Source organism: Thamnophis sirtalis, unplaced genomic scaffold (genome assembly GCF_051295495.1).
Source record: "Thamnophis sirtalis isolate CommonGarterSnake01/CBP01778 unplaced genomic scaffold, rThaSir2_p1.2 scaffold_7, whole genome shotgun sequence".
NCBI lineage: Eukaryota > Metazoa > Chordata > Lepidosauria > Squamata > Natricidae > Thamnophis > Thamnophis sirtalis.
Genome location: NW_028261387.1, coordinates 97,060,535 through 97,082,484, shown reverse-complemented (window position 1 = coordinate 97,082,484; position 21,950 = coordinate 97,060,535). Strand labels below are relative to the sequence as shown.

Here is a 21,950-nt window from a genome sequence, read left to right as displayed (position 1 = left end):
ATCGTTGGGCTGCCCGTCGTTTGCATTGTTGTAGGTGGCTTGGACCTGAAGACCCAGGAGGCAGCCCTGCGCTGCGGCCCCGACATTCTCATCGCCACTCCTGGTCGCCTCATCGACCATCTGCACAACTGTCCCTCCTTCCACCTGGGCAGCATTGAGGTCCTCATTCTGGATGAAGCCGATCGGTGAGAGGATGGCCGAGATGCGGGGGCGACTCTCCTCTGGCCCTCAGAGCCCCCTGGCCTGAGCTTTGTGCGGTGGGCCAGGGAGAGGGCTGGCCCAACCTTTGCCTCTTGTTCCCCTTGCACGCCAGGATGTTGGATGAGTATTTTGAGGAGCAGATGAAAGAGATTATCCGGATGTGTGCTCGGCATCGCCAGACCATGCTCTTTTCTGCAACCATGACGGATGAGGTACCTCAGGCGCCTGGCACGGAGGAGGGCGGACGGGGAGAAGTGGGGTGTCCGGTGGGGGCAGGGGAATCCCTCGCCTTGCCTGGCAGGGCTGCCCTGGAGCGGCAGGAGTCCTTCTTCCTGCCACATCTGGAGGGGGGAGCCTTGGGGGCGCTATTCCTGGGAAGGGGCCAAGGCTGAGGAACCCTTTCTCCCCTTTGCCAGGTCAAGGATTTGGCTTCGGTGTCTTTGAAGAACCCCGTCCGGATCTTTGTGAACAGCAACACGGAGGTGGCCCCCTTTCTGCGCCAGGAGTTCATCCGCATCCGTCCCAGCCGTGAGGGGGACAGGGAGGCCATTGTGGCAGGTGGGGCTGGTGGGGCTGGTGGTGGTGGAGGCGGCCTCTGGTGGCGGGTCCAAGAGAGGGAGTCGGCAGTGATGAGTCTCCCTCTGCTCTCCAGCTCTGCTCACTCGGACGTTCCCGGACCACGTGATGCTCTTCACCCAGACCAAGAAGCAGGCCCACCGCCTGCATATCCTCCTGGGCCTGATGGGTCTCCGTGTCGGGGAGCTGCACGGCAACCTTTCCCAGGCCCAGCGGTTGGAGGCTCTCCGGTAGGCAGAGAGTGAGGGAGCGGGTGGCCGGGGGGGGGGGTCGCGTTGGGGGCTGGCCTTTTCAGGGGCTCCGTTCTTTGCAGGCAATTCAAGGACGAGCAGATCGACGTGCTGGTGGCCACCGACGTTGCCGCCCGAGGCCTCGATATCGAAGGTGTCAAAACAGTAAGGTCCCTGCTGCTCAGCCCCCCCCCCAGCCCCCTCCTCCCCATGGGAGCCTGATGCTCTTTCCTGCCTCCCGTGTACTTGCAGGTGATCAACTTCACCATGCCCAACACCACCAAGCACTACGTCCACCGGGTGGGGCGCACAGCGCGGGCAGGGCGCGTGGGCCGCTCCGTGTCCTTAGTGGGCGAGGAAGAGCGCAAGATGCTGAAGGAGATTGTCAAGGCTGCCAAGGCCCCCGTCAAGGCCAGGATTCTCCCCCAAGGTAACAGCCGTGCGGAGGGTTGGGGGGGGGGACAGGTTTGCCCTGAGGGACTCTGTGGCGGCAGCAGCCTTTCTGTGCCCCCCTCCCAGACGTGATTCTGCGCTTCCGGGAGAAGATTGAGAAGCTGGAGCCAGATGTGTACGCTGTGCTGCGCTTGGAGCGGGAAGAACGGGAGCTGCAGTGCTCGGAGGCCCAGGTGAGGGGGGGGGCTCCTGGGCAGAGCGCTCTGCCCACCCAGCGAGGGGGGAAGGAGGGATGGGGGCTAGTCTCAGTTTCCACTTGGGGTTTCTCCAGAGGGCTTAATTTAGGAGAAATTCATTCTCTCAAAAGAGCGGGGAGAGACCAAGTCCAGGCAGAGAATGACTGCCTTTCAACGCCTGCAGGATCTACCATGAGCAGGGGGGTGGGGGTGTTGGGGGAGGACTGCCTCAGCTGCTCCACTGGGGGATGAGTAACTTCTTCCCTTTCTTTCCTCCCCCGCTCGCCAAGGGCAGGCGAGTCCCAAGGTCCCACCGGTGCTCTGCTTGTCGGGTGAAGACTTTTCCTTCTCCCCCCCGAGGCCGCTGACCAGGTCTGCTCTCCTTCCAGATCAACACTGCCAAGCGGAAGCTGGACAGCGGTTCCCAGCAAGCAGCTGGAGGCCCTCCCCGCAGCTGGTTCCAGAGCCAGGAGGAGAGGAAGAAGGAGAAGCGTAAGGGTTGGCTCTGGGGAAGGCCTTGGATCTGTCCATCCAGGCCTGGCCCTGACACCCTCCCCCCGCTCGCTTTCCCCCCAGTTGCCAAGGCTCTCCAGGAGTTTGACCTGGCGCTTCGAGGCAAGAAGAAGAGGACAAAGTTTGTGAGGGATTCTCAGAAGAAGGTTCAGCCGACGGTGAGCCTGGAGGAGGGAAGGAGGGGTGGCGCTTGGGCCCCTGGCCTCCCCCCCCACTCACCCTTGCGGGGCGTCTCTCTTGTCGGCAGCCAGAGGAACGTTCCCAGTTTGAGATCTTGAAGGCCCAGATGTATGCCGAGCGGCTGTCCAAGAGGAGCCGCCGGCCCAAGCGAGCCCGGGCCATGCCGGAGGAAACGCCGCTGGTGGAAACGAAGGCTGGTGAGAAGAAAGCCTCCCTTCCCCTTCCCTAGTTCCAAGGGGGTGCAGGGGGGGAGGGGCTTATATAACCTGGCTCCCTGGCTCTTCTCTCCCCTGGAAGGGCCCAAGCAGCAGCGCAAGAGGACCACATCGGCCTTTGACACGGAGCTCACCAGCACCACCAAGAAAGCCCTCAAGCAGTATCGAGCGGGGCGAGTATTGCTGTCCCGCCCTTGCGATTCCCTCCCTGCGGTGGGGGGGGGTTCAGGGGGCTCCGGCTGGATGATGCTTCCCCTTCAGTGTGTGGGCCCAGAAGCCCCGTCTGGTGGGTCAGAAAGGGGCCTGGCTGGGAAGTGGAGACAAAACCGCCCAGAAGGCGGCAACAGAGGGAATGGTGCCCAGAGGGTCACCAGGAGGGAAGCTGGACTGGGAAGCATCTCCTCCTGCCCCCCCCCTCTCCCCAAAGACCCTGGGCGGTTCGGAGGAAATGGCCCCCTCGTCCCCTTGAGGCTCCACTGAGGGCCACTCTCTTCTCTGCAGGCCTTCCTTTGAAGACCGCAAGCGCCTGGGCTTCCCAGAGAGAAGGAAAGGAGGGAAATTTAAAACCAAGTCCAGGTGAGGCTCCTGTACACCCACCACCCGGCCTTCCTTCCTGGAGTCTTCTCTGGCTCTGAGGCGCGGCTTTGCTTGTTCTTCCTGCAGGTACAGGCGGAAGTGAGCGCACCTGTGAGCCTCCACACAGCAGCCCTGGTGGAATTTGGGAGCCCTTCACATTCGCCCCCCCTGCAGCAGCCTAGCAGTTGGAAACAAGCAGCGGCTGCCGCTTTAGGACTCGGCTGGGGGACTGGACCTCGGGAGGGATGTCAGTTGGGTCTCCTGCTTCTCTGGAGCTTCCCAGGAAGACCTTGAGACCAAATAAACCGTTGTTGACTCACCTGCCTTGCTATGGAGCCCGAGGCTTTTGTGTGATCTTTACCTAACAGCTATTAAAGGAAGCTCTCTTCATTCTCCTGAAATTTCCAAAAATTTTCAATAGTAACAATGAGGTATTTTGGTCAAATCAGCAGGGGGAAGCTTAGAACTGCTCTCAAGGCAGGGAGAATTGTCGTTATCCTTGCTCTCAACGGGTCCGGGCATTGGAGCCACATCCGTTGCCCTGGGATTATTGTGCCCGACTATGGTTTGCAGCTCACCACAAACCGGGCCAGTTGCTTAAGGTTCCCGAGGTCCTTCCCGCCTTAATGGAGCAGCTGGCGCTGTGGGCTTCCACACTCCTTGAGCCCCCAGGATCAGGGCTCTGGGTGGGGCGGGGCTCTTTTTGTCACGAGAGCCGCCACTTGGGGCAGGCAATAGCAATAGCAGTAGACTTATATATATACCGCTTCATAGGCCTTTCAGCCCTCTCTAAGCGGTTTACAGAGAGTCAGCATATATCGCCCCCAACAATCTGGGTCCTCATTTTACCCACCTCGGAAGGATGGAAGGCTGAGTCAACCCTGAGCCGGTGAGATTTGAACCGCTGACCTGCTGATCTAGCAGTAGCCTGCAGTGCTGCATTTAACCACTGCGCCACCTTGGCTCTTAGGGCCTCTGTATAGGACCCACCCAAAGAGCCGGGGGCCCCTCTCTTCGCACCAGCCCAGCCACGGTCTCCTTTTCGTATTGTCTAGGGGCGTGGCCTACTGCCCAACTACCGGGCCGGGCGGAGGACCAAAAGCCTATAGGACAATGAAGCAGGACCACTGGCTGTCGCTGTCAGTTGCTGGAAATGTAATTCGGGCTGAAACATTTACTGAAATCCATAGGAGTTTTCACCTGACTTTATTGCAAGTCTTCTTCACTATTTTCTTCAGTATTTGGAATTGTTCAAGAATTGTGAACTTTCCAACTATGGCAGCGCTTCAAAATATTGTTAACAACTGGAAAGATAAATCTATACTTAATTGTGGAATGTTCAATGATTGATGTAGGTTGCTTATTAAATGCTGCGGCTTTTAGAACAGCTAAGCAAGATGGGCTTTTGAGGAATTTGATCAGTGGGAGGGGCGTTTGGCTCAATTTAATTTCCCAGAGTTTATGGGGAATGTATCCCTCTGCCACCAGCTCCATAGCTAGTGTGGAATGTGTGCAGGGGGACAGCTGGAGGAGGATTGTGCGCTGGCCATTGTTGGCCCAGGAAGTGGGCTGCGCTTGGATGTTACTTCCTGTTACTTCCTGTAACGGAACCTAAAGGCTGAGCTGTAAAGAAACCTTGGTTCTCCCAACATAAACGGACCAATTAAGGATCAGCGCTTCAGCCAAGGCTTTTGTTAGCTACCCAACTAAGCGCCAAGGTCACATCTACAGTCTCTCGGATGAAAAGCCACTGTGGAAGGAGAGCTCTGAGAGAGATTGCGGGTGCTTAGCAGAAGCTGCTGGACCCTCAACCTGGGGCTCCCACAACATGAAAATGCTGCTTATTTTGACCCCATGGAGTCCTTGTAGCTCTCTGGCCTTGGTTTTCTTGCAGTCATTTCATGTGCACTGAAGACGATGCCCAGTTGGGTCACAAAACATCTGCAAGAAAACCACCAAGAACAGAGAGCACCAAGGACCCCTCATTTCAACCCTGAGATTTTCTTCTATTGGTATTTCAACACTGCTAGCATGGGACCGGCAGCCGTTCACCCCAGGCCCAACCTCTCCTTCAAGCTCTCGGGTATTTGAGTACCCAGAACTTCTTCAAGAGACAGATGAAAAATAGGACACAATTATCATGTAGTTTGTTCATTTACAGCCTTGTTGGTATTAAAGCGGGATATGTGCCTGATCTCCAGTGACAGCTTCCAAACATTCTGAGCCAGCAGAGACCCAAACTGCTAACGTACGACGGGTGATGGAATTGAGAGCCAAAGAGCATTTGTTTTCACTTAAGGTGGTGAACATGCCCGTATTCACAAAGACCTTTTCTCCTAGCCTCTAACAGAACAGGAGTTGGGAGGGAGATCATCTCGTACAGAGGTTCCCCAACCCTCAGTCCTGGCATGCCAGCAGCCGGACCGTGCAAACGAACAAACAGCCCCATCTGTGGGGTGCAGGCAGCACGCAAAACCACACCTGTTCGGTCCGTGGAAAAACCTTTATCCATAGAACCGGTCCCCGGTATCCCAAAGGTTGGGGGAACCACTGATTAGTCCAATCCCCTACTCAAGCAGGAGGCCCTATACCACTTCAGACAAGTACCATGGAAGCAAGTCCTTCACCATCTTGGTATATGTGCCCTTGGTGGCTATTTGGAAGGCAGGGGATGAGCCCAGGAGGCCAAGATACCCCAAAACATCGTCCCCAAAACACTGTCCGCATTTTCTTTCCCCAAATCCACGTCTTACATTGACACCGCAGAAAGAAATGGCAAAGTTTTATTAGAAAGGGCAACATGACATCAAAAAACAGCACATACATACACAGCTAATCCTGCTCCTTCCATCTTGTGATCAACAAGACCGGCCCCCCGTGACTCCCACTGGGTTCGGCATGGGTATCAAGGCCTAGGTGGGCGCATGCCAGGAGGAGGGGGACCTGGAAACAAGAGTCACAATTACCTGCGGCCTTTAAGAATACTGTAGCGCTACTACTGAGCAATTTGTTTTCACCCCGGCTGCTATCGCAATGGCCTCTCATACCGAGTCAAAATATAAGATAGCTTTGGCAGTTCATCTCAGAATTGAACTCTCTCCAACAAAAGAGGACTTACCCCTCATGCCAGGAGGTGGCGGCCTCATTCCCGGTGGTGGCATTCCCATTGGTGAGCCACGGCCTGGTGGCATCCCCATCGGAGGGCCCATGGGCGGTCTCATACCAGGAGGGGGCCCCATCATTCCTGGAGCAGAGAAACAAGAGGGTCAGCAAGTGGCAGTCCCTTCCCTCCTCCTGCCTCCTCCTAGCCCAGCAGGGACCTCAGAGTAATCCTGCTTTGACAACAGCTCCTCACAGCAACGCTCAGATACTATCATTCATCACAGGTCCCATCGGCTCTGTTAGCCAGAAGAGGTTGGGGGCAGCTTAGTCAAAACTCACCTGGAGGGGGAGTGCCCCTTCCCATGGGCGGAGGAGGGCCTCCACGGCCTGGTGCGTATTGAGTCGGGGCTCCCGCTATACTGGCAGTGGCAGCAGCGGCTGCAGCAGCAACTGTCCCTCGGCTCTGAGGCGTCATTACCTGTAATGAGAAAAAAAACAGTCCACAGAACTTGAAGGTCAGACGACACTCATCCCTGTCCCGTCCACAAGGAGACTCATCAGCTCCAAAGCAGCGTTTTGGGCCCGAGGCAGCTCGACAGCTGAATGTAGCTCGGCTTACCTGTTGGGATGGTCCACCAACTCCACGCACAGGACCGGCCAAACCTGCAGGCGCTTGGGGCATGGGAGCTCCAGCTGGGACTCCTCGTCCAGCCGCTCTGCCGACACCAGGTCCCCCTGCTGCCCCAGCCAGCGGCACACGAGCAATCCCAGTCTGGAAAAGAGCCAAAGGGTCACCACATAGCATCCTTCACAAGGCACTGGCCATGCTCAAGGGCCAAAAGGGTTAGCTCAGCACAGCTGCTCTTCATGTGTCCCTCCCCGGATCGGTTCCTCCCAGGGAGTTTTTCCCTGCCAGGGACCCCCTCGGATCCATCTCTTAACAAACCAGGCCAGGCCAGTTCAAATAAGGTCAGGTGTCCCTTGGCAGCCCCCCCCCCGGGCGCCCACAGCAGCAACGACCAGCAAGCCGGCCTTGAAGCTCGGGGACCCCGCCCAGCCCTCCTCCCGGCCCCGCCCGGCTTACGTCTTTGGGGGGCGGCCCCTCCACGGTCATGGAGACCAGGTTCTCGCCGCGGAGCAGCACCAGGCCTAGCACGCGCTTCTCCTCCCGCTCGGGCTGCTTGGAGTTCTTGGGCCTGCGAGCGAAGAAGAGGAAGAGGGACAAGGAGGGAGGGAGGCGCCGGTTGACGCGCGTCTCCCCCCGCCCTCCCCTCCCCCGGCGGCGGCGGCTTCCTTACTTGATCTTGCGGAACTCGTCGCAGTCGCAGAGGATGAGGTTCATGTGCTTGTCGAAGGCCTTGAAGGTGCCGATGAAGACGCGCCCGTCCTGCAGGATGCACCGCATGCGGTAGTCGATGTGCTGCAGCATCTTGCTGCTCTTGCCCACCGTCTGCGGGGAGAAGGAGGAGGGGGGGGGTCAGCGGGCGAGGGAGGCGGCCCGGCTTCCCCGTCGGGGCCCCCGCCGAGCCCGGACTCACCATGGTGGCGGCGTCGCGTCTCCTTTCTCGGCCGCCGCGTTTCCCGCTGCCTCGCGAACCGCCAACGCTCGCCCGCTTCCGCCGGAACCGGAAGAAAAGTGCAACTTCCGGCCCCGCCGCCCTCCCTCCCTCCCTCGTCTCGCGGCCGCCGGGCGCGAGCGACGCCGCGGTTTCCATGACAGCCAGTTCTTCGGTGACGACCTCGCCGATTCACCAATGGGAGAGGGCGCTGGGGGCGCCTGTCCCAATCCGCGGGAGAGGCGGGACCAAGGGGGGCGGAAGGTCGTGGGGGAGGGGAAGAGCCGAGGCCGGGAGGAGCGCGGAGCCCAGAGCGGTGGGAGAGGCCGCCCCGACCGCCTAGCCCAGCCCCACCCCGGGAGGCGCTCCCGGGCAGGTGAGGACGCGGCCAGAGAAGGTGCCGGCAGGCCTTCCGCGGAGGGCCCGCGGGTTGGCGCCCCGCGGGGGGGTCCGGGCCCCGAGGGTGGGGGGGGGTGGAGGCCTCCTGGCCGCGCTATCCGGAGGGCCTGGGGGGGGCCGAGGGTGGGCGGGCGAGGGCGGGGGCGCTGCCCAGGCCCCGGAGGCTCTGAGGCTGGAGTGGGGGGGGGGCTCCGGGGGGTCTGAAGGCCGCGTAAGGGAGCGCTGCAGCTGCAGCCCGGCTTGTCTGCCCGTGGGGCGCGGGGGACGGACGGGGACCCCGAGGGAGACGTCGGCATCGTTTGCAGGGCCGTCTCGGGGCTTCCCCGTTTCCCCCTTGCCGGTCTCAGAGGCCCCCCCCCCTCACCCTGGACCGAGCCCGGGGCTCTCCTCCTCCTCCTCCTCCTGGCATCCCCCCCCCCATTTCCCTCTTCCCAGCCTCCGAGGGGATCCGAGCGGCTGAGCGCCTGAAAGCCGCCGGTCTCTGGCTGGATTCGGACCTCTTGGTCGATCAGTTTCACGCCCAGGAAGTGCAGCCGTGTAACCGCTAAGGCTCTTCTCTGGCTCCGCTTCGGTGGCTCATTGGAGGCGTCCCTGGTTCCTTGTGTTCCGCCTCGTGTGATGAGGGTCTTGAGTAGGAGCCCGAATAGCAGCCTCTGCCGTTCAGGCCCTTCTGGTGACTGGCTGGTTTTACTGCTTTCCATACCTGTCAAAAGTAGTTTGGAGAAGGGAAGAGCAAGAGGCTGGCCCTCCCCCTTCGTTTTGCACCCTTTCCGTGTCTTCCTTCGCTCCGTCTCTCTCGGCTTCCCTCCTGGGGCTTCCAGCAACGGTCCCTGTTTATGAAGGGCTGACCAATTAGTGCTGCTGGGCCCAAAGGAGCTTGTTCCGGAAGGGCCTGGGGGCTCCTTCCCCCTCAGCAGTCAGTAAACCACAGTCATTCGGCCAAGGAAGGCATCTGCTGTCCTGCCAGTCCTGGAAGTGGGTCAGAGTCCTCTTGCTTGGGGGCCAGCTGGGCAGGTCAGCCCAGTTGACTTCACCTTGATTTAGACAACATCCACGCGTACCTGTGCTGCGGAGGGGTTGATGGGGAAGCATAGGCTGCAGACGGGCCTACGTCACGTACCCCCCCACACACACAAAAGCCTCGAGGAGGAGGATGCCGTGCGTGGAGATGCGCTGATTGGTTGACCAGACTTCCTGTTGGGAGGCAGGTGGAAAGTGAGGACATTTGAGTGACCAAAAAGAGCAGCTGGAGGAGGAACCTGCCATTGAAGTGGGGAAGTATGGAGGCTGAATTTGTTTCACTGAGTGCCTCCCCCTCCCCCCACCCATCAACCTGGGGGTTTCTGACCGGGGCTGCCCTCCGCAGTGGGGGGAGGGGGATTCTCTCTGCGTGTTGTGCTTCTGAAGTCCAAGTCCCGGTCTGGCTCTCCTCGGCTTTAGTCGCCCCTGGATTCCGGATGCTGCCATTTCCCCACAGCCCCTCAGGGTCAGGATCATTCAGGTCCACCTGCCTCCCTCTGGAGCTGAGAATTTCCTCATGGGACCCAGCCGGTCAGATTGTATCCCCACCAATGCCCCCCTCCCCATTCTATGTGCCCCACTGAAAGGACAGCAGTCCCATCACTTCGGCTGTACCTGGGAAGCTGCCAGTGCCAGGTGGGGCCCAGAGAGCGCAGCCGACCCAGGCCCTCGACTGATCCCTGGGCTGGAACCGGGAAAGGGCCTGCGGTGGAAAAGCGGCCCACCTGCCAACCCTTTTCTGCTATGACAGGTTTGGAGGGCGGTGGTCCCCCTTTCTAACGAGAGAGCTGGATCTCCCTAGAGATGCCTCCTCCTCCTCCTCCTCCTCCTCCTCCGGACATAGTCAAGGTGGCCGTGGAGTGGCCTGGTGCCAACGCCCAGTTGCTGGAGTTTGACCAGGTGAGAGACGGGGTGGGCTTTGAGTAAAGGCTGCCCAGGTATTGGCAGCGGGTGGGGCCTGGGCAGTGAGCCACAGCAGGGTGGCTGTGGACGATGGTGGGGACAGGCAGAGCTTGGCCCAGAGACGCCGCCTAGTTCACCGTTCTCGCACTTTTCAGAAGCGGCCCCTGGTCTCCATCATCAAGGAAGTCTGTGACGGGTGAGTGCCAGCCAGTCAGTCCAGCCGCCTTCTCCTCTTCCTCAGCTTCTCAGCTGGGACGAGCTGTTCCGACTGAGGCTTCCCGAGAGAGACTCCTTGTCCCGGCAAAAACCCTTTTGTCACTGGGAATTCTGTTCATTCACATCCGGCAAAGTCTTTCGAGGGAGGATTCACAGTCACTCTGGCTTGGAGAGCTGCCAGGCCGATCTCTGCAAAACTTGGCCAGGAGCCTCGGAGGGTCACGAACCAATGAAGCGAACCAATTGTCTCTCCTGCAAACTCCACTCCCCTTTCGCTCCTCTTTTATCCCCTCTGGGAGGGGCCATTTATTGTCCACCTGTGGCCTTACTCCCAAGTGGACCCCTTGTTCTTTACCTCTTCCCTTCGTCTGGCAGCTCTGCGCATGCGCACACTGGGAACAGGCTCCAGCTGTTCTTCCGCCTCACTGATCTCCGAAGGCAGCTGATGACTGGCATACGGCCCTGGCCCCATCTCTGCCTCCGACACAGGGCCCTCCTCAGAGCCTTCCCCAGACTCCAGGACTGGCCCGTCTTCCTCCCCCAACCCTCCTCACTGTCCGAATCTCCTGCCAGCTCCACTGGCCACTGGTGGGCCACAGCACCTCCCTCCCACGGGAAGGCAGGCCCAGGCTGGGAGGCTCAAGTGCTTTCCCTGCCTTGGTCCCCTTGCAGATGGTCCCTGCCTAACCCTGAGTACTACACACTACGCTATGCCGACGGAGCACAGCTCTACATAACGGAACAGGTAGGCGGGCGATCCTCCCTCTTTGCAGGCCTGGAGCCCAGCACACGCACGGAGCAGCGCTAAGCCCGCCTTTGTCTTTGTGCACTGCAGACTCGAGGCGACATCAAGAACGGGACCATCCTCCAGTTGGCGGTTTCTCCAGTAGGTTTGGGCTGATGCGACTTGGGGGGGTGGGGCTCTTTTTCCTCCCCCCTCCCCCCCCCTTGCCAGTTGCAGTGTTGAGGACCTGCTCTGGCTCCCTACCCCCCCCCCCCCCGAGCGAGAGGAGGAGGGGCTCCCCATGCCTCCTTTTCAGTCCAGGGCTGCCCGCCAACTGATGGATCGGACCCAGTCCTCCACCTTGGAGGGCCGCCTGGAGGCCATGAAGGAACTGGCCAAGCTCTCGGCAGACGTCACGTTCGCCACCGAGTTCATCAACATGGATGGCATTGCGGTGCTGACCCGGCTGGTGGAAGGCAGCTCCAAGCTCCTCTCTCAGTAAGCGCCCGGCTGCTCTTCCCCTCCCCCCACCCCACGGCCTTTACAGACACTCCCAGCATTTCAGAGGATTGAGCCTCCGATTGCTCCCAGGCCTCACTGCTGTCGAGGAGCGGCTCTCCAGGGGATGCCAGGAGGGGCACGGAGGCAGCCAAGCCCGCTTAGTGCTTTCCCGTGGGGGAAAGGGTGGCAACAGGGTCCTAAGGCTTCTTCCTTTCCTAGAAGGCCCAGGAAAAGGAGAGAGAGGACGGGTGCCACCTAGTGGCCCCTGAGGCACCCGCTACCTTTAGCCAGCACTGCAGTCCGTGGAGGGTGAGCTCAGGGGCAGCTAGAGGAGCCCCCGAGGCTTCCATGGCCGAACTCACCAGCCTCCGCCAGGGCCCAGGTCCGCAGGAGCCCCCGGGCAGCAGGGTGACCTCCTCCTTGGCCCTCGCCCATTGTGGCTGGCGAGAGCGGGGCCAACAGGGCCGTGTCAGAGAAGAGCCGGAGGGGTTGAGGGAGGCTGAGAAAGAGCCGAGCAGCAGCCTGAAGACAGGCTGGTGGTTTGTGCCTCCCCCTCCAGCTACGGAGAGATGCTGGCCTTCTCCCTGACCGCCTTCTTGGAGCTCATGGACCACGGCCTCGTCTCCTGGGACACCGTCTCCATCGGCTTCATCAAGCAGGTGCCGCCCGCTGGGGGGAGAGAGAGAGAGAGCAGGGGTGTCCTGGGGAAGCGGGCTGGTGCTGACGGGGAGCTTGCTCTGCCGGCAGATCGCGGGGTATGTGAGCCAGCCGACGGTGGACGTCTCCATCCTGCAGCGCTCCCTGGCCATCCTGGAGAGCATGGTGCTGAACAGCCAGGCCCTTTATCAGAAGATCGCGGAGGAGATCACGGTGGGGCAGCTCCTCTCCCACCTCCAAGTGTGAGTCCCCCAGGGCTCGGGGCTCCCCCCTGTCCGCCCCCTGGCAGGGCGGAAGAGCTGGACCGGTTCTCTCTCTGCGTCTCCCTGCAGCTCCAACCAGGAGATCCAGACGTACGCGGTAGCCTTGATCAACGCCCTCTTCCTGAAGGCTCCCGAGGACAAGAGGCAGGTCAGTGGCCGGCAGAAACCGGGGAGAGGGACGGCGGAGGCAGGCTTTGCTCTCTTCCCCTGGGGTGGGGTGGGGTGGGGAGGCAGGTTAGCCTGGGCGTGCTTCCCCTCCCGTGAAAGGCTGTGTCCCCCTCCGCCTTAACCCCCCCCACCCCTCTGCTGACTCAGTCATCAGCTGTTGCTGCTTTCTGCCCCCAGGAGCCGCTGGCCAGCCCCCTGGACCTGCCCTGCACCGTAAGTCGATCCCTGTGCCAGGGAAGGGACGCCTGGCTGGCTCCGAATGTTCCCTTTCAGGGTGTTGGGGGGCACGGAAGGCATTGGAGGAGCCGGGGGGGGGGCGTAGGGGAAGGCAGGAGGCTACTCCCGTTGTGGGGTCTTGGCTTCCCTGGTGGGCTGGGGAGCGGCACAGGTGGGGGGGGGGTCTGGAAGGTGCCCCCTCTGCCTCCCTTCTGCTCCCCTGCCCAATTTCCCTTTTACCTTCCTGGCAGGAGATGGCAGATGCCTCCGCCCAGAAACAGCTGCGTTCGGCCATATTGACGGTGAGGCCCGGGGTCCAAGAAGCCCCCCCCTCGGTAGCCCTGCCCTCCCTCGGCCTTCCCTTCGCTTAGGCCTTCCCATGCTGCAAGGCCGCTTGCCCTTGCCAGCTGGCGGGCATCGTGGCGCCCACAGCAGCCTGGGCCAGTTGATGGCTGTGAGGTGGTGGGAGCTGCTCCTCCTGACCGCCTTCTCCCTCCCCAGCACGTCATCCGAGGGAACCGCCCCATCAAGACCGAGATGGCCCACCAGCTGTACGTGCTTCAGGTCTTGACTCTCAACCTCCGGGAGGAGCGGATGATGACAAAAATGGACCCCAGCGACCAGGTGGGGGGCAGGGCAACCCTGGGCGGCCTTCCGGGAAGGGTCCGGCTGCCGCCGCCGCCCAGGCTCAGCTTCCCCCCTGTCCCGAGCAGGCCCAACGGGACGCCCTCTTTGAGCTGCGCAGGATCGCCTTCGAGGTTGAGGCCGAAAGCGGCGGAGCAGAGAAGCGCAAGGCCATTTACTCCAGGGACTACAAGACCCTGGGCTTCACGGTCGGTTGGCGGTTGGCGGAGAGGGAAGGCCGGCTGGGCTGCCAGTCCAGGGGTCAAGAGAGACCCGTTTGTTTCCGCAGAACCCCGTCAATCCTGCCCTGGACTTCCTTCAGACCCCGCCAGGCATGTTGGCCTTGGACAACATGCTCTACCTGGCCAAACATCATCAGGACGCCTACACCCGAGTAAGGGGCCCGGCTTCCCCCCCCCCACGGAGGAGCTGCGCAGGCAGCCGCCCGGGCCCCACTCACTCCGGGCCTCTCTTCCTGCCCCACAGATCATCCTGGAGAACAGCAGCCCGGAGGACAAACATGCCTGCCCCTTTGGCCGCAGCGCCATAGAGCTCACCAAGATGCTGTGCGAGATCCTGCAGATTGGAGAACTTCGTAAGCGGAGTCTGGTGCCCCCCCCCCCACTCCCAGGGGAGCCATTCGGGGCCAGAGCAGGCGCTGCTCTCTGGTCAAGCTCTCCCCTCCTGCTCTGGGCCCCGCAGGGCACCTTACCGGTGGCGGCCCTAGGGTGGGTGGGCGGGGTTTGTTTGCGCATGGAGGGCTGTTGGGCTGCCATCGGCTGGGGAAGGGTCCCAAGAGTCGGTCGGGAAGACCAGAGCTCTGCTCTGCCCCTCAGAGTCCTGGGACGGCCGGGAGGATCCCTGTGTATCAGCCGGGACGTTTTTGTGCAGTTTCTCACACACACCAACTGCCCTTCCTGGTGGTTTTCCCCTGAGGCCCCCAGGCAGCCTGGGAGCCTTTGCCCCGGATCTCCCCCTCCCTCTCAAAAGCTCAGCCTGGGGGGGGGAAAGGGGGCCACCCCGGCCGCTCTGACAGCTCTCTTCCTCCCCGCCTCCGCAAAGCCAACGAGGGCCGGAACGACTACCACCCCATGTTCTTCACGCATGACCAGGCCCTGGAGGAGCTCTTTGTCATCGGCATCCAGCTGCTGAACAGGACCTGGAAGGAGATGCGGGCGACGGCCGAGGATTTCCACAAGGTGGGTGGGTGGTCTGTGGGGAGGGGCCCACCTGGCCTCCTCCTCCTCCTCCTCCCTCTGCAGCCCTGCAATGCCTTTGCTTTCCTGCTCTTCCTCCTCCTCCTCCTCCTCCTCTGCCAGGTGATGCAGGTGGTGCGGGAGCAGATCACCCGGGCGCTGCCCGCCAAGCCGCCCTCCCTGGACCAGTTCAAGGGCAGGCTGCGCAACCTGGCCTACTCGGAGGTCCTGCGCTTGCGCCAGTCGGAACGGATGAGCCAGGACGACATCCAGTCCCCGCCCATCGTGTGAGTGCCTCGGGGGGGGGGTGGGGGCGGTGGAGGGAGACTCCCACCCACCCCAACCCTCTGATGCGCCTGCTGGCTGGCCTCCCCCAGGAAGATCCAGCCGGAGATCCTGGAGCTCATTAAGCAGCAGCGCCTGAACCGCCTCTGCGAGGGGAGCAGCTTCCGCAAAGTGGGCAACCGGAGGAGGCAAGGTGAGCCGTGGGGGGGGGGGGCTCTCATGGTGTGGGGGGGGGGAAAGTGAGATTGGGGGGGGGGCTTGCCGAGACCGTCTCCCCTGCCTTCCTTGCAGAGCGCTTCTGGTACTGCCGCCTGGCCCTGAATCACAAGACGCTCCACTACGGAGACCTGGAGGAGAACGCCCAGGGAGGGGCGACCCTGGAGTCGCTGCAGGAGAAGAGTAGGCCGGGGGGGGGGGGATGGCTGGGAGGGGGGGGAGCTTGGCAGGCCTCCAGCCCCAGGGGTCTGTCCAGATGAGCCCTTGGGGGGGAGGGAGGGAGGGAGGGCGTGATTGCAGCCCCTCTTCCTTTAGTCCCCGTGGCAGACATCAAGGCCATCCTGACTGGGAAGGAGTGCCCGCACATGAAGGAGAAGGGGGCGCTGAAGCAGAACAAGGTACGGGAGCCCCCCCACCCCACCCCAGGGCCTCTGCCCAGGGACAGAGAGGAGGGAAGGGAGAGGCCTGCCCCCCCCCCTCACCTGGTCACTGGCTTCTCTCCCCATCCCCAAGGAGGCCCTGGAACTGGCTTTCTCCATCCTTTATGACCCGGACGAGGCCCTGAACTTCATTGCACCCAATAAATACGAGGTGAGCCAAAGAGAACGGGTGGGGGAGCCCAGGGCTGCCCAGTCGCCCCCTGCTCTTCTACTGGCCCGGCCCACCTTCCCTGCCCAAGGGAAGACCCCCCCGGCGGCTGCTTCCCCAGGGCTGGGAGGGGGCAGCTGTGCGGAGGGGCCGCCTGGTCTGACCCTGCAGAGGGTAGGAATTAAAGCTTCACCAGACACACACCCCCTGAAGAGGGGAGACTCCGCCCCCCGCGTCATTGGCTTCTCTGCTGGACGGCTCCACTTTCCGACCTTCGGCCGGTCGGTCCTTCCTGGAGAACTTACTCTGGAGCTTGGATTCCTGGCGAGGGAGCCTGGAAAGCCTTCAGAGGCAGACGGACAGCTGGAGCCTGTTTCTTAGGAGCTCTTCCTCCTGGGCTCCCTCCCTTCAGGCCCCTCAGAGGAGGAGCACCACGTTCGTGCCCACCCGCCTCCTCCGAACAGACTCAGAAGGCCCCCCTGGCAGTGGCGGCCTCTGCTTTCCTGGCAGAAGCAGCGCCTTAAATGCCCCCCTCCCCCGTCCTGGTAGCAAGCTGTGACCCAGGGGTTGGGCACCCCTGATTTAGAAGATGACTGTGTATCACCCCCCTCCCTTGTGCCCCCCCAGAAGGCACAGCTCCCCTCCTGCTGAACTCTCGGGGTTCAGTCCCTGCGAGGGAGGCCTCCTGGCTCCATTTCAGAGGCTCCTCCGGGGACAGGAGGACTCGTTTGGGTAACGCTGCTCTTCCCTCCCTGCTGCAGACAATAGGGGGGGGGGGGCAAGAGATCATCAGCTGCCCCTCCCTCCAGGATGGCCCTTCAGAAATGCCAGGGCCCTTCAGAGAGCAGCCTCTTCAACCGCCCCCCCTTCCTATCCCATCGCCCGCTGGGCTTGCTCGTCGGGATGGTGGTGTCCGGGATGGGACGTGGGCTCCCCGTGGGATTTCTCTGGGATTTGACCAGCCAAAACTGATGGAGCGAAAGCCCCCTCCTCCCTCCTCCTCCTCCCTCCTCCTCCCTGGTCTTTATAGCAGCAGCAGCAGCAGCAGCTTTGCCCCATTGCTAGCTGAACCAGGGGAAGAAGATGCAGAGCCCTCCTCCCTCGGAGGCCGGGCCAGCTCTGCCCCGTCCTGCCCTGGGGCCTTTCCCCTACTCGGCAGGGGCTGCTTCTCTGCTCCCGGCTTCTGTTTCCAAAGTGGGGAAACGTCCTGGGCTGCGCCGGGGCTCTTGCGGTGCTTGAAGCGGGTGGACGGAAGGGCCGGGGCTGCCGCGCTCCCCGCCCAGCCTGAGATGCGCTTTCGGTGCCCGCAGTTCTGCATCTGGGTGGACGGCCTGAACGCCCTGCTGGGGAAGGAGATGGCGAGCGAGCTGACCAAGAGCGACCTGGAGACGCTGCTCAGCATGGAGATGAAGCTGCGCCTGCTGGACCTGGAGAACGTCCAGATCCCGGAGGAGCCGCCGCCCGTCCCCAAGGAGCCCAGCAGCTACGACTTCGCCTACCACTACGGCTGAGCCTCCCCGGACTGGCGTCGGCTGGACCTGGCGCGCTTCCCCCCATTAAAGCTCCTCCTCCCCCCCTCCAGCCCGGCTCCGACCTCTTCTTTGCGCCGCCGTCGGCAGGGGGCGCTGGGGGGTGGGGGAGCGGGCGCTCTAGTCGCGCGGCCTCTATGGGCCGCGGGGCGCTTCCGGCCGGCGCGATGGCTGGGGCGCGGGCCGCGGGGCGGGCGGCGGCGCTGGTGCTGCTCTACTACGGCTTCTCCATCGGCATCACCTTCTACAACAAGTGGCTCATGCAGGTGGGGGCGGAGGGGGAGGGGCCCGGAGGGGAGGGGCGGGCGGGCGCCGGCTCACCGCGTGGCCTCCCTTCCGCGCAGAGCTTCGCCTTCCCGCTGTTCATGACGCTGCTGCACCTGCTGGTCATCTTCGTGCTCTCGGGGCTGGCCAGGCGCTGCTTCCGCCGCTGCTGCCACTCCGCCGCCGCCGGCCGCGCCCTCCTGCCCTGGCCCGCCTACCTGCGCCAGGTGGCCCCCACAGGTGAGCGCCGCCGCCGCCGGGGCGGGAAGCGGGCGGTCTCTCCCCGGGACCAAGCGGGGCACTCATGACGGCGCCTTTCCCCCTCGCGCGCAGCGCTCTCCACCGCCCTGGACGTGGGGCTGAGCAACTGGAGCTTCCTCTACATCACCGTCTCCCTGTGAGTGCCGGGGAGGCTGGCGGTGGGTGGGGGAGGCCGGGCGGGCTCCAGGGGCGCCCCTCACGCCCCCTCCCTCCCTCCCTCCCTGCCCGGCAGCTACACCATGACCAAGTCCTCGGCCGTCCTCTTCATCCTCCTCTTCTCGCTGGTCTTCAAGCTGGAGGAGCCGGTGAGACGCCCCCTTCCCTCCCCCCGTGGGCAGCCTTGGGGGTTTGAGCCCGGCGCCTCCGCCCGCGGGTGACGCTGCTGCTCCTCCTCCTCCGCCTCTTGCCAGAGAGCCGCCCTGGTGCTGGTGGTGCTGCTCATCGCGGGGGGGCTCTTCCTGTTCACCTACAAAGCCACCCAGTTCGACACCGAAGGCTTCGCCATGGTGCTGGGCGCCTCCTTCCTGGGGGGCGTGCGCTGGACCCGGACCCAGATCCTCCTGCAAAAGGACGAGTTGGGTGAGTGGGTGAGAGTGGGGCTGCGGAAAGGCCTCCCCCTCCCTCCCTCCCTCCCTCCCTCCCCTCTCCTGACCAGCCCTGCCCTTCCCTTGCAGGCCTCCAGAACCCCATCGACACCATGTTCCACCTGCAGCCGGCCATGTTCCTCAGCCTCTTCCCCCTCTTTGCCGTGTTTGAAGGTCAGCTGGGGGGGGGAATGGACTCACTGGGGGAGCAGTGACCTCAGGCCACCTGGAGTGGGGAGCTGTTAGGAGGCGCCATGAAATGTCTTCTGAAACGATCCTGGGAGAAGCCCCTTCAGCAGCCGTTCTGCTCGGGCCTGCTCAAAGAAGGGGGAGCTTTGATGCAGGGCGGCCGGAGCCTCTCCGAGCAGAGGAGCCCCGTCAGGGGAGGGGCCCCCCGTGGAGCTCAGCTACTTCAACCCCTGCACCCTCCCAGGCTCCCCGCTGCAGCTTTCCAGCCCCACGGCGACCCTTCTCTCCCCCACCCCCACCCCACTGCACAGCTCTTCCCAGCCTTCCTAGGATCTTCCCACTGAGGACGATCCTGTGCTTTGATCCCTTGTGACCTACTGGGGTGCCCAGGTCCTTTCTGCAGGCCCCCTGCCTCCCACAGTGCTTTGCCCGGCCTAAACCTTTGACTGCCTTTCTCCTGCCCGGCCAGAAGAGCCCGTCTGTCTTCCATGAAATCCACCTTTATTGCAGCCCTCTAAAGCAAGGCCCCCCAACCCCCAGGCCATGGCCCACTGCCGGGCCACCCACTGGTCCCAACTGGTCCATGGGAGAAATGGGCAAGCTCCCCTTGCCTGAGCCGAGGGGGCTGGTGGTCGCTCGCACAGTCCCATTCGCACCAGGGGAGCTTCACGCGTGTCAGGCAGAAGGAGCCCCTGACGTGTTTGTCTGGCTCTGCAGCTCAAAATATGTTTTCCTGGGGTTGCACAGCTACGGGGGGGGGGGGGGGGGGAACCCAGGCAAGGGCCTCCCTTCCCAGAGGCTGTGACGGAGGAGGACCTGAAGAGCCCCCCCACACACACACACACGTGGTTCCCAACCTGCCAGCCTTTGAGGAGATCTGGCCTGTGCTGGGGGTGGGGGTGGGGCTTCTGCAGATCTGCTAAAGGGGGGATTCCCCCTGGTGGGATTCCCTCGGGGCTTCCCTCCCCCCCCCCTCTGGGGAAGGAGCAGCAGGGGAAAGGCCCTCCGGCTGACTGTAGGGCAGGAGGCCTTGCCTGCCCGCCCCCCCCCCCCCCCAAACCCTCTGGGACCTGCTTCCGGATCAGCCGGTGGTGGATCTGGATCTGCAAGCGAGCCCCCTCCCTCCCTCCCTCCCTGTTTCCCCAGGTCTCCCCTTGTCTGCGTCAGAGAAGCTGTTCCGCTTCCAGGAGGGGCGGCTGCTGCTGGAGCTGCTGGGGAAGCTGGCGCTGGGCGGGGTGCTGGCCTTTGGGCTGGGCTTCTCCGAGTTCCTCCTGGTCTCCAGGACCTCCAGCCTCACCTTCTCCATTTCGGGGATCTTCAAGGTATTTAGTGGAGGGGGGGGGCCTTCTCCAGCCCCTCCTCTCCTCAGTGGATCTGAGGGCCCCCAGAGGAGGAGGGGCCGGTTGTCTTGTGCGCTTCCTTCTCCCCCCCCCCCTTTCTCTCCCCCCCAGGAGCTGCTCAGAATTCACAATTCCCGGTAAGCAGAGAGAGTGGGAACCGGAAGGGTGGGGGTTGTTTAAGGCTGTCAGGGGGACCCCCGGCGGAAGCGACCGAGCTTGTCCCACCCCCCAGCCGCCTCTGGCCAAGGGACCTCGGGCCGAGTTGACGCGCTGCCTTGTCCCCAGGAAGTCTTCACCCTCTTCCTGGCCGCCCACCTGATGGGAGACCAGCTCTCTCCCCTCAACTGGCTGGGCTTTGTCGTCTGCCTGCTGGGCATCTCTCTGCACGTGTCCCTGAAGGCCCTCGGGGGTAAGGAGGGGGGGCGCAGGGGAGGTGCAGGGGACGCTCTCTCCGTGGGGGGCCTCGAAGGGCAGCTAACCCCTCCCTCCCTCCCTCCCTCCCCCGCAGGGCCAAGCGGCACAAAGCACCCCCAGGGGCCTGGCTCTGCTGCAGACCTGGAGCTTCTGCTGCTGCTGGATTCCCCGGAGGAGGAGGAGGAGGAGCAGGAGGAGGAGGAGGCCGGGAACGCCCCTCTGCACTGAGCCACCCCTTGGGTGCTGCTGGGGGATGGGGGGGGGATGGATTGCTGGCTGGAGCAGAGAGTTTGGGGAAGGAGGGGGCTGGCCAGCAGGGCTGCTTCCGGCCCTCTCCCAGCCTTTGGTCGGCCTCGTGCCCCAGACTGACCGGGCCAGAAGGGTCAGGCCCCCTGAGGAGGCCTCCCGTACTGAGCAAGCCTTACTACCTGGGACCTCAGCAATGCCTGCGGACGGCAAGGGCGGCTGCTTGGAAGGGGGGTTGGGCACCTGCCAGGAAAACCTGTGGCGGAGATGCTTCGACGGGTCGGAAGTGCCCCAGAAGAGGGCGGCCTCCCTTTCCCTCCGGTGACCCCCCTGGGGGAGACGTTGCTGTGGCCCAGGCCAGGAGGGCACCTGTGCCAAGATGCCCCTGAGCATTCAAGAGGAAGAGGACGCCGGGAGTGATGGCCGGCCTGGAAAGGGGCAGCCAGGGGGCTGAATCGGGGTGCAGGGAAGAGCTCCCCTGGTACGACAGCCGGATGCCCATCTCGGGTGGCCTAGACTGAAGTGCCCACCTTGGTGAGGGCCCAGGGCAGAGGGAGGCGGGGCCTTGGTGGGCTCCCCCACTGCAGGAATCTCGGGGGCCGAAAGAACGCAAGAGCCCCAAGCAGAGCCCCAAGCAGAGCCTGCAAAGGACAGAGGGCGCTGTTGGCACAGCAAGATCCGCCAATAAATTGGCACCCAAATCCTTCCACCAAAAAGGACTGTGTATCTGATGAACGTCTATTGGGGGGGGGGACTGATCTGCCCCATGGCAGGCGTCTGTGGGGGGGGGGTGCTGGGGCTTCCTGTGGCCAAAGGGCAGCTGGGACAGGAGCAGCAGGTAGTAAATCCCATCCAGTTAAACGCTCTGCTCCATTGCCCACCAAAACAGGGTTTCCCCCCTTCCCAAAGGAGCCACGTTGGTGGCCGCACTGGCCCCTTAGGGACACCAAATGGTGGAGGGGCAAGTGGGGGCTCGGGGGGGCTCTCTTGGGCGCTTCGGAGGCTCCGTCAGAAAGTCTTCGGGAGCCCAGTTTGCCCCAGTGAAAGCTCACCGGTTTTCCAGGGCCAGCGGTGCCACCCTTTCCTGCTGTGGGGTGAGGCTGGTCTATGGGTGCCTGGGCAGCCCAGATCTGGCCCAGGGGCAGAAGTGCCTAAAGCGAGCCGTGGCCTCCAGCACCCCCATTTCCTTGTGGGAGAAGGGAGGGGTTTTTTGTTCCTGCCTCCTCCCCTGAGCTTCGGCCACAGCGGTTCTGCTCAGGCCCGCAGGCAAACTGCTATTCATAGTTGAAAAATATCGGATTGATATTTAAGTTAAATATTTAAATTGATTGATAAATGATATTTGGGGAATGCTTCATAAGGATGCTCA

At 62.7% G+C, this 21,950-nt stretch overlaps 4 protein-coding genes across 4 annotated transcripts; 3 read left to right on the top strand and 1 right to left on the bottom strand.

Moving 5' to 3' along the window:
* Positions 1 to 34: 34 nt before the first annotated feature.
* On the top strand, positions 35 to 3,521 carry DDX27 (DEAD-box helicase 27; the record flags this gene model as incomplete). Its single annotated transcript, XM_087720721.1, is given in 13 exon segments — positions 35 to 185; positions 314 to 413; positions 618 to 759; positions 854 to 1,007; positions 1,091 to 1,172; positions 1,260 to 1,437; positions 1,527 to 1,633; positions 2,026 to 2,128; positions 2,213 to 2,307; positions 2,397 to 2,526; positions 2,627 to 2,717; positions 3,046 to 3,120; positions 3,208 to 3,521. Coding segments are annotated over 13 exon segments (1,424 nt in total), but the record flags the coding sequence as incomplete, so codon positions are not given.
* Positions 3,522 to 5,887: 2,366 nt separating this feature from the next.
* On the bottom strand, positions 5,888 to 7,845 carry SNRPB (small nuclear ribonucleoprotein polypeptides B and B1). Its single transcript, XM_014074415.2, has 7 exons — positions 7,761 to 7,845; positions 7,521 to 7,672; positions 7,307 to 7,418; positions 6,842 to 6,994; positions 6,562 to 6,700; positions 6,239 to 6,364; positions 5,888 to 6,063 (listed from the first exon to the last, which is right to left on the bottom strand). Exons 1-7 carry the CDS (start codon positions 7,761 to 7,763, stop codon positions 6,026 to 6,028), a joined length of 723 nt encoding a protein of 240 aa, XP_013929890.1. The 5' UTR covers positions 7,764 to 7,845; the 3' UTR covers positions 5,888 to 6,025.
* Positions 7,846 to 8,042: 197 nt separating this feature from the next.
* Positions 8,043 to 17,326, top strand: ELMO2 (engulfment and cell motility 2). The gene is made up of 22 exons (XM_087720730.1): positions 8,043 to 8,154; positions 9,949 to 10,097; positions 10,256 to 10,296; positions 10,989 to 11,061; positions 11,152 to 11,202; positions 11,357 to 11,538; positions 12,101 to 12,200; positions 12,289 to 12,440; positions 12,531 to 12,609; positions 12,807 to 12,842; positions 13,097 to 13,147; positions 13,347 to 13,469; positions 13,559 to 13,678; positions 13,759 to 13,863; positions 13,956 to 14,064; positions 14,532 to 14,668; positions 14,789 to 14,952; positions 15,043 to 15,143; positions 15,242 to 15,349; positions 15,482 to 15,564; positions 15,680 to 15,757; positions 17,065 to 17,326. The coding sequence occupies exons 2-22, from the start codon at positions 10,002 to 10,004 to the stop codon at positions 17,263 to 17,265; spliced, it is 2,190 nt and encodes a 729-aa protein (XP_087576856.1). The 5' UTR covers positions 8,043 to 8,154; positions 9,949 to 10,001; the 3' UTR covers positions 17,266 to 17,326.
* Positions 17,327 to 17,393: 67 nt separating this feature from the next.
* SLC35H1 (solute carrier family 35 member H1) lies at positions 17,394 to 21,297 on the top strand. Its single transcript, XM_014074560.2, has 9 exons — positions 17,394 to 17,549; positions 17,628 to 17,787; positions 17,881 to 17,944; positions 18,041 to 18,113; positions 18,219 to 18,387; positions 18,483 to 18,566; positions 19,728 to 19,903; positions 20,207 to 20,330; positions 20,430 to 21,297. The coding sequence occupies exons 1-9, from the start codon at positions 17,421 to 17,423 to the stop codon at positions 20,561 to 20,563; spliced, it is 1,113 nt and encodes a 370-aa protein (XP_013930035.2). The 5' UTR covers positions 17,394 to 17,420; the 3' UTR covers positions 20,564 to 21,297.
* Positions 21,298 to 21,950: the final 653 nt, after the last annotated feature.

Coding starts and splice junctions, on each gene's coding strand:
- ELMO2 (XM_087720730.1), top strand. CDS start 10,002: ATGCCTCCTCCTCCTCCTCCTCCTCCTCCTCCGGACATAGTCAAGGTG. Junction 13,470..13,558: donor AAATGGACCCCAGCGACCAG/GTGGGGGGCAGG, acceptor TGTCCCGAGCAG/GCCCAACGGGACGCCCTCTT. Junction 14,953..15,042: donor ATCCAGTCCCCGCCCATCGT/GTGAGTGCCTCG, acceptor GGCCTCCCCCAG/GAAGATCCAGCCGGAGATCC.
- SLC35H1 (XM_014074560.2), top strand. CDS start 17,421: ATGGGCCGCGGGGCGCTTCCGGCCGGCGCGATGGCTGGGGCGCGGGCC. Junction 17,788..17,880: donor GCGCCAGGTGGCCCCCACAG/GTGAGCGCCGCC, acceptor CCTCGCGCGCAG/CGCTCTCCACCGCCCTGGAC. Junction 18,567..19,727: donor CCTCTTTGCCGTGTTTGAAG/GTCAGCTGGGGG, acceptor CTGTTTCCCCAG/GTCTCCCCTTGTCTGCGTCA.
- SNRPB (XM_014074415.2), bottom strand. Junction 6,995..7,306: donor AGGGGCCGCCCCCCAAAGAC/GTAAGCCGGGCG, acceptor GCTCTTTTCCAG/ACTGGGATTGCTCGTGTGCC. Junction 6,365..6,561: donor AAGGGGCACTCCCCCTCCAG/GTGAGTTTTGAC, acceptor TCTCTGCTCCAG/GAATGATGGGGCCCCCTCCT.